This window comes from Oncorhynchus masou, unplaced genomic scaffold (assembly GCF_036934945.1).
Source record: "Oncorhynchus masou masou isolate Uvic2021 unplaced genomic scaffold, UVic_Omas_1.1 unplaced_scaffold_1318, whole genome shotgun sequence".
Lineage (NCBI taxonomy): Eukaryota > Metazoa > Chordata > Actinopteri > Salmoniformes > Salmonidae > Oncorhynchus > Oncorhynchus masou.
Genome location: NW_027003045.1, coordinates 157,501 through 166,068, shown reverse-complemented (window position 1 = coordinate 166,068; position 8,568 = coordinate 157,501). Strand labels below are relative to the sequence as shown.

General features: G+C 47.1%; 2 protein-coding genes across 2 annotated transcripts in view; one reads left to right on the top strand and one right to left on the bottom strand.

Moving 5' to 3' along the window:
* The first annotated feature begins 1,142 nt into the window (after positions 1–1,142).
* Positions 1,143–8,568, top strand: part of LOC135530291 (epidermal growth factor receptor kinase substrate 8-like) — a 102,285-nt gene continuing 94,859 nt past the window's right edge. The window contains exon 1 of the mRNA XM_064958651.1: positions 1,143–1,451. The gene's annotated coding sequence lies outside the window, so the exon portion shown is untranslated. The remainder of the gene's footprint in view (positions 1,452–8,568) is intronic.
* Positions 4,898–5,569, bottom strand: LOC135530292 (uncharacterized). The gene has a single exon (XM_064958652.1). The coding sequence runs from the start codon at positions 5,567–5,569 to the stop codon at positions 4,898–4,900; it is 672 nt and encodes a 223-aa protein (XP_064814724.1).

Genomic DNA, 8,568 nt, shown 5'->3' with positions numbered 1-8,568 from the left:
GTTAAATAATGTTCAAATTAAAAAACTGAAGACAGATCTGCGCCTCGAGAGATATTACCACCTGCGTTCGAAAACACTGAGGTTTATTTGAAAAAAATCACTCAATCACAGATTTGACACTTCGTTGCTACACACAAAATAAATTGCAACAAATTACAGAGTAACGCAGGTAAGTCAATTGATTGAACATGCATTTATATTTGAATGCAGTCATCTCGGTTTTAATTTGAAGCGTTGTGTTTGTCACTTGTTAGTATGAATTTCAAAGACAATGGCAACTTATATTTGTAGTTAACTTTGTTCTGAAGTTATCGGGGGTCACAGAGAGACGGATAAACCATATAAGTCTATGTTTATCGTAAGCTTTTGTGTATAAAGTGACGCGGCACGGCACAAAAAAATCATCTAATGACGCATTTAGCTGTTCGACAAGTGGAGGCAGATGCGCGTTTTCAAGTGCAACATTAATACCGATGGTTTTAGGAAACAGCGCAGAGATGAAATGATTCCCCTATAAAGGTACATTTAGCGATACATTTAGCCTTAAAATGCTTCGGGGAAATTGGGCCCATAACGTTCATTGGGAAGTTGCCTGTGTAAATGCAGCCATAGACACATGTACTGGGCACCGACGTCAAGACAACGTCTTATTCATCGTTGGTTCAACGAAATTTAATTGAAATGATGTGGAAAGAGCGAAAGAAAACCTTCCATTCTTCTGAACACCTGATTCAGTCAGTCAGTTCTTCATTGGCTGAAACATGTTTGTTGTTGGGTTGGAACCACAGGAGGTTGGTGGCACCTTAATTGGGAAGGACGGGCTCCTGGTAATGGCTGGAGCGGAGTTGGTGGAATGGTATCAAATACGTGGTTTGATGCCATTCCATCTACTCCGCTCCAGACATTATTATAAACCCTCCTCCCCTAAGCATTCTCCACTGGAAAACCTGCACACCCGGTGTGTCCACGGTTCCGCATTCCCAGTTCAGGATCTGTAGCAAGGTCCATGGGCTGCACACAATTAATCCGAATACGGTACGGCTCGTGCGTAAACGGCCTGATTGCTGTAGAGGGCGTCGGTGCCATAGCGGAGACGGTGCCTTCAGACCAGGGAGGAGGGGAGAGGGGAAGAGGGAGGGAGGTAAGGCGGATCTTAGTTAGACGAAACAGACCACACATTTGCAATAGAAGTACCGTAACCGTTTAGTTCAAACGCTGTTTTCTACGGTCCTGCGACTTTCTACTTTTGCCAGCCTGTGCGTGACCTTTTGACGCCAGGTGCGTCGCAGAGGACGAGGCGGTCTGGATACGGCGACCCGCCGCTCGGACGTCCAAGGTGATAGAAGTCAACTAATACTCTACTTCAGGGCTATTGTATTCTTCCCAGAAAGAATAGGAGTCTGCTTGTGCCATGCGCTAATACAGAGGGTTTGTGAAGCCATTTTCAGCAGGTAAGTGCAGACGTCTCTCGCTTTTTCCCACAAAATAAACACCATATATAGTCCTATCTGTGTATGAAAACAGTAACCTATTGACTCTCGATTGGTGAATTCACCTTTGATTATTTACAAAACCAGGTAATATGAATCCTATCATAGCCTGTATAATGCATCGCTGACAAGATATTCAATTGAACGTGTTGACTTATTATTATTATTCAAAGCGCTGTATTGAACCGTATAGACCGTAGCCTTAGACCGTTGCACCGTAGCAACCTGGGCCCGATTTTTCCAAAAGCATCTTAAGGCTAAATTCATCGTTAGAATCTTCGTAGGAGCATCGGTCAATCTCTGAGCTGTTTCCCCAAAACCATCGTTATTGAAAAGCTACTGTAAGAGCGTCGTTAGATGCTTTCCCTCTCCTGCATCACTTTAAACACAGAGGATCTTTGCTGAACATAAAGTGTTGGTCCCAGGTTTCATGAGCTGAAATAAAAAAATCCCAAAAATGTTCCGTACGCACAAAAAACGTTTAATATCAACTTCTGTTGCACAAATTTGTTTTCGGTTTATCCGTCTCTGTGACCGCCGATAACTTCAGGACAAACAACGTTGACAAGGTTTTTGCCATTAATTCAAACAAGCGAAGTATAAAAAGATGCTTCAAATTCAAACCGAGATGACTGTATAAAATAAAACAGTAGGCTATAGGCCTATTTAAATCATATTTAAATTAATGTCATGTTCAATTCAGTTCTATTTTTCTACTTGTCGGCTGCTGTGTGTAATTGGTCAATATATTTCATGATTTGTAGCCAAACCATGCGCCATCATGTGATGATTTGTAGCGTTATTATAGGGTAAGCATTAGAACAAGTGGTCCCACTACTTGACACCAGGCGTCATTATAACACGGTTATAATCATGTCATAATATGTCATAACTAGGGATGCACGATATATCGGTGAACGTATCGGAACTCATTACTAAAGGGTTGTCTGCTGTATGTAACTAGAGCTGGGAACTCATTACTAAAGGGTTGTCTGCTGTATGTAACTAGGGCTGGGGAACACATTACTAAAGGGTTGTCTGCTGTATGTAACTAGGGCTGGGGAACTCATTACTAAAGGGTTGTCTGCTGTATGTAACTAGGGCTGTGGAACTCATTACTAAAGGGTTGTCTGCTGTATGTAACTAGGGCTGGGAACTCATTACTAAAGGGTTGTCTGCTGTATGTAACTAGGGCTGTGGAACTCATTACTAAAGGGTTGTCTGCTGTATGTAACTAGGGCTGGGAACTCATTACTAAAGGGTTGTCTGCTGTATGTAACTAGGGCTGGGAACTCATTACTAAAGGGTTGTCTGCTGTATGTAACTAGGGCTGGGAACTCATTACTAAAGGGTTGTCTGCTGTATGTAACTAGGGCTGGGGAACTCATTACTAAAGGGTTGTCTGCTGTATGTAACTAGAGCTGGGAACTCATTACTAAAGGGTTGTCTGCTGTATGTAACTAGGGCTGGGAACTCATTACTAAAGGGTTGTCTGCTGTATGTAACTAGGGCTGTGGAACTCATTACTAAAGGGTTGTCTGCTGTATGTAACTAGGGCTGGGGAACTCATTACTAAAGGGTTGTCTGCTGTATGTAACTAGGGCTGGGGAACTCATTACTAAAGGGTTGTCTGCTGTATGTAACTAGGGCTGGGGAACTCATTACTAAAGGGTTGTCTGCTGTATGTAACTAGGGCTGGGAACTCATTACTAAAGGGTTGTCTGCTGTATGTAACTAGGGCTGGGGAACTCATTACTAAAGGGTTGTCTGCTGTATGTACCTAGGGCTGGGGAACACATTACTAAAGGGTTGTCTGCTGTATGTAACTAGGGCTGGGGAACTCATTACTAAAGGGTTGTCTGCTGTATGTAACTAGGGCTGGGAACTCATTACTAAAGGGTTGTCTGCTGTATGTAACTAGGGCTGGGGAACTCATTACTAAAGGGTTGTCTGCTGTATGTAACTAGAGCTGGGAACTCATTACTAAAGGGTTGTCTGCTGTATGTAACTAGGGCTGGGAACTCATTACTAAAGGGTTGTCTGCTGTATGTAACTAGGGCTGTGGAACTCATTACTAAAGGGTTGTCTGCTGTATGTAACTAGGGCTGGGAACTCATTACTAAAGGGTTGTCTGCTGTATGTAACTAGGGCTGGGGAACTCATTACTAAAGGGTTGTCTGCTGTATGTACCTAGGGCTGGGGAACACATTACTAAAGGGTTGTCTGCTGTATGTAACTAGGGCTGGGGAACTCATTACTAAAGGGTTGTCTGCTGTATGTAACTAGGGCTGGGGAACTCATTACTAAAGGGTTGTCTGCTGTGTGTAACTAGGGCTGGGGAACTCATTACTAAAGGGTTGTCTGCTGTATGTAACTAGGGCTGGGGAACTCATTACTAAAGGGTTGTCTGCTGTATGTAACTAGGGCTGTTGAACTCATTACTAAAGGGTTGTCTGCTGTGTGTAACTAGGGCTGGGGAACTCATTACTAAAGGGTTGTCTGCTGTATGTAACTAGGGCTGGGGAACTCATTACTAAAGGGTTGTCTGCTGTATGTAACTAGGGCTGGGGAACTCATTACTAAAGGGTTGTCTGCTGTATGTAACTAGGGCTGTTGAACTCATTACTAAAGGGTTGTCTGCTGTATGTAACTAGGGCTGGGGAACTCATTACTAAAGGGTTGTCTGCTGTATGTAACTAGGTCTGGGGAACTCATTACTAAAGGGTTGTCTGCTGTATGTAACTAGGGCTGGGGAACTCATTACAAAAGGGTTGTCTGCTGTATGTAACTAGGGCTGTTGAACTCATTACTAAAGGGTTGTCTGCTGTGTGTAACTAGGGCTGGGGAACTCATTACTAAAGGGTTGTCTGCTGTATGTAACTAGGGCTGGGGAACTCATTACTAAAGGGTTGTCTGCTGTATGTAACTAGGGCTGGGGAACTCATTACTAAAGGGTTGTCTGCTGTATGTAACTAGGGCTGGGGAACTCATTACTAAAGGGTTGTCTGCTGTATGTAACTAGGGCTGGGGAACTCATTACTAAAGGGTTGTCTGCTGTATGTAACTAGGGCTGGGGAACTCATTACTAAAGGGTTGTCTGCTGTATGTAACTAGGGCTGGGGAACTCATTACTAAAGGGTTGTCTGCTGTATGTAACTAGGGCTGGGGAACTCATTACTAAAGGGTTGTCTGCTGTATGTAACTAGGGCTGGGGAACTCATTACTAAAGGGTTGTCTGCTGTATGTAACTAGGGCTGGGGAACTCATTACTAAAGGGTTGTCTGCTGTATGTAACTAGGGCTGGGGAACTCATTACTAAAGGGTTGCCTGCTGTGTGTAACTAGGGCTGGGGAACTCATTACTAAAGGGTTGTCTGCTGTATGTAACTAGGGCTGGGGAACTCATTACTAAAGGGTTGTCTGCTGTCTTCCGGTGCTCCCTGGTTGGCAGGAGGGTGTTCCCTGGTTGGTAGGAGGGTGTTCCCTGGTTGGTAGGAGGCTGTTCCCTGGTTGGTAGGAGGGTGTTCCCTGGTTGGTAGGAGGCTGTTCCCTGGTTGGTAGGAGGCTGTTCCCTGGTTGGTAGGAGGCTGTTCCCTGGTTGGTAGGAGGCTGTTCCCTGGTTGGTAGGAGGCTGTTCCCTGGTTGGTAGGAGGCTGTTCCCTGGTTGGTAGGAGGGTGTTCCCTGGTTGGTAGGAGGCTGTTCCCTGGTTGGTAGGAGGGTGTTCCCTGGTTGGTAGGAGGGTGTTCCCTGGTTGGTAGGAGGGTGTTCCCTGGTTGGTAGGAGGGTGTTCCCTGGTTGGTAGGAGGCTGTTCCCTGGTTGGTAGGAGGGTGTTCCCTGGTTGGTAGGAGGCTGTTCCCTGGTTGGTAGGAGGCTGTTCCCTGGTTGGTAGGAGGGTGTTCCCTGGTTGGTAGGAGGCTGTTCCCTGGTTGGTAGGAGGCTGTTCCCTGGTTGGTAGGAGGGTGTTCCCTGGTTGGTAGGAGGGTGTTCCCTGGTTGGTAGGAGGCTGTTCCCTGGTTGGTAGGAGGGTGTTCCCTGGTTGGTAGGAGGATGGGCCAGAGGTCTCGTTGATATCTTTCATGCGAACATCCAGCCCTTCCATCCAAAGCCCTTCCTAATGTCAATCAAACCGCTAAGATGTCATTTCAACATATTTTCACACACTTTGAATTGATTTGGATCGTAGCGTAAGTAATTCAAGACAAAGGCATACCGTTAAATCATGTAGAATAGGGGGTGTTGAAACATTGATGTGGGTCAAAGTGTTAAAGAGGAAAGTCAATACTTGGGACATTCTTGCTGTCGCCTCTGTCCCCTCTGTCGCCTCTGTCCCCTCTGTCCCCTCTGTCCCCTCTGTCCCCTCTGTCCCCTCTGTCGCCTCTGTCCCCTCTGTCCCCTCTGCCCCCTCTTTCCCCTCTGTCGCCTCTGTCCCCTCTGTCGCCTCTGTCGCCTCTGTCGCCTCTGTCCCCTCTGCCCCCTCTGTCCCCTCTGTCCCCTCTGTCCCCTCTGTCGCCTCTGTCGCCTCTGTCCCCTCTGTCGCCTCTGCCCCCTCTGTCCCCTCTGTCCCCTCTGTCCCCTCTGCCCCCTCTGTCCCCTCTGTCGCCTCTGTCCCCTCTGTCCCCTCTGTCGCCTCTGTCACCTCTGTCCCCTCTGTCGCCAAGGCTTTGGGAATGAAACATGGTCTTTAACGAGAAGAAAGACCTGTACACTGCTATTTCCTGCATCACTTCAGTTCACTACGCTTCTGAAACATGGTCGTCCACAACACCCTGTCTCTCTGCTTCCTTATTCACTTGACCTCTATGCTGTCCACTGCACCCTGACCAAATACATTATCTTCTCTTAGCCGTTCCTCTCCAGTGTATGGTACCACCCACACACACACTGCAAGATTACATTGTGACTAAGAATGTCCTGCTACTCTTTCGCTGTGTTCAAGGGTTCCTTCAAGGTCCTGGGCTGCTTTGATGCTTGTGCTGCTACCATGTAGTGGTGCTACCATGTTGTGGTGCTGCCATGTAGTGGTGCTACCATGTTGTACTACTGCCATGTAGTGCTGCTGCCATGTTGTGCTGCTGCCTTGTTGTGGTGCTGCCATGTTGTGGTGCTGCCATGTTGTGGTGCTGCCATGTTGTGCTGCTACCATGTTGTGTTGCTACCATGTTGTGGTGCTGCCATGTAGTGGTGCTGCCATGTAGTGGTGCTGCCATGTTGTGGTGCTGCCATGTTGTGGTGCTGCCATGTTGTGGTGCTGCCATGTAGTGGTGCTGCCATGTAGTGGTGCTGCCATGTTGTGCTGCTGCCATGTTGTGGTGCTGCCATGTAGTGCTGCTGCCATGTAGTGGTGCTGCCATGTTGTGGTGCTGCCATGTAGTGGTGCTGCCATGTTGTGGTGCTGCCATGTAGTGGTGCTGCCATGTTGTGGTGCTGCCATGTTGTGGTGCTGCCATGTAGTGGTGCTGCCATGTAGTGGTGCTGCCATGTAGTGGTGCTGCCATGCTGTGTTGTCATGTGTTGCTACCATGCTGTGTTGTCATGTGTTGCTGCCATGCTGTGTTGTCATGTGTTGTTGCCATGCTGTGTTGTCATGTGTTGTTGCCATGCTGTGTTGTCATGTGTTGCTACCATGCTGTGTTGTCATGTGTTGCTGCCATGCTGTGTTGTCATGTGTTGCTACCATGCTGTGTTGTCATGTATTGTCACCATGCTGTGTTGTCATGTGTTGCTACCATGCTGTGTTGTCATGTGTTGCTACCATGCTGTGTTGTCATGTATTGTCACCATGCTGTGTTGTCATGTATTGTCACCATGCTGTGTTGTCATGTGTTGTTGCCATGCTGTGTTGTTGTCTCAGGTCTCTCTTTATCTAGTGTTGTGGTGTCCCTCTTGTCGTGATGTGTGTTTCGTCCAACATTATTATTCTTAATCCCGCGCCCCTGTACCCGCAGGAGGCCTTCTGCCTCTGGGTAGGCAGTCATTGTAAATAATAATGAGTTTTTAATTGACTTGCCTAGTTAAATAAACTTGAAATAAAATATAAAAATCAATGGCTTCTCTTCTTCTGTCCTGTGTTATTGTTGTACCAGTCCACCACTCTAGGTCTATGACCCCTGTGTTATTGTTGTACCAGTCCACCACTATAGGTCTATGACCCCTGTGTTATTGTCGTACCAGTCCACCACTCTAGGTCTATGACCCCTGTGTTATTGTCATACCAGTCCACCACTCTAGGTCTATGACCCCTGTGTTATTGTTGTACCAGTCCACCACTCTAGGTCTATGACCCCTGTGTTATTGTCATACCAGTCCACCACTCTAGGTCTATGACCCCTGTGTTATTGTTGTACCAGTCCACCACTCTAGGTCTATGACCCCTGTGTTATTGTTGTACCAGTCCACCACTCTAGGTCTATGACCCCTGTGTTATTGTCATACCAGTCCACCACTCTAGGGCTATGACCCCTGTGTTATTGTTGTACCAGTCCACCACTCTAGGTCTATGACCCCTGTGTTATTGTCGTACCAGTCCACCACTCTAGGTCTATGACCCCTGTGTTATTGTCGTACCAGTCCACCACTCTAGGTCTATGACCCCTGTGTTATTGTCGTACCAGTCCACCACTCTAGGGCTATGACCCCTGTGTTATTGTCGTACCAGTCCACCACTCTAGGTCTATGACCCCTGTGTTATTGTCGTACCAGTCCACCACTCTAGGTCTATGACCCCTGTGTTATTGTCATACCAGTCCACCACTCTAGGTCTATGACCCCTGTGTTATTGTCGTACCAGTCCACCACTCTAGGTCTATGACCCCTGTGTTATTGTCATACCAGTCCACCACTCTAGGGCTATGACCCCTGTGTTATTGTCGTACCAGTCCACCACTCTAGGTCTATGACCCCTGTGTTATTGTTGTACCAGTCCACCACTCTAGGTCTATGACCCCTGTGTTGTTGTACCAGTCCACCACTCTAGGTCTATGACCCCTGTGTTATTGTCGTACCAGTCCACCACTCTAGGTCTATGACCCCTGTGTTATTGTTGTACCAGTCCACCACTCTAGGTCTATGACCCCTGTG

Bases quoted from the DNA above. Each gene is read 5' to 3' on its own strand.
- LOC135530292 (XM_064958652.1), bottom strand. From the start codon at position 5,569: ATGAAAGATATCAACGAGACCTCTGGCCCATCCTCCTACCAACCAGGG.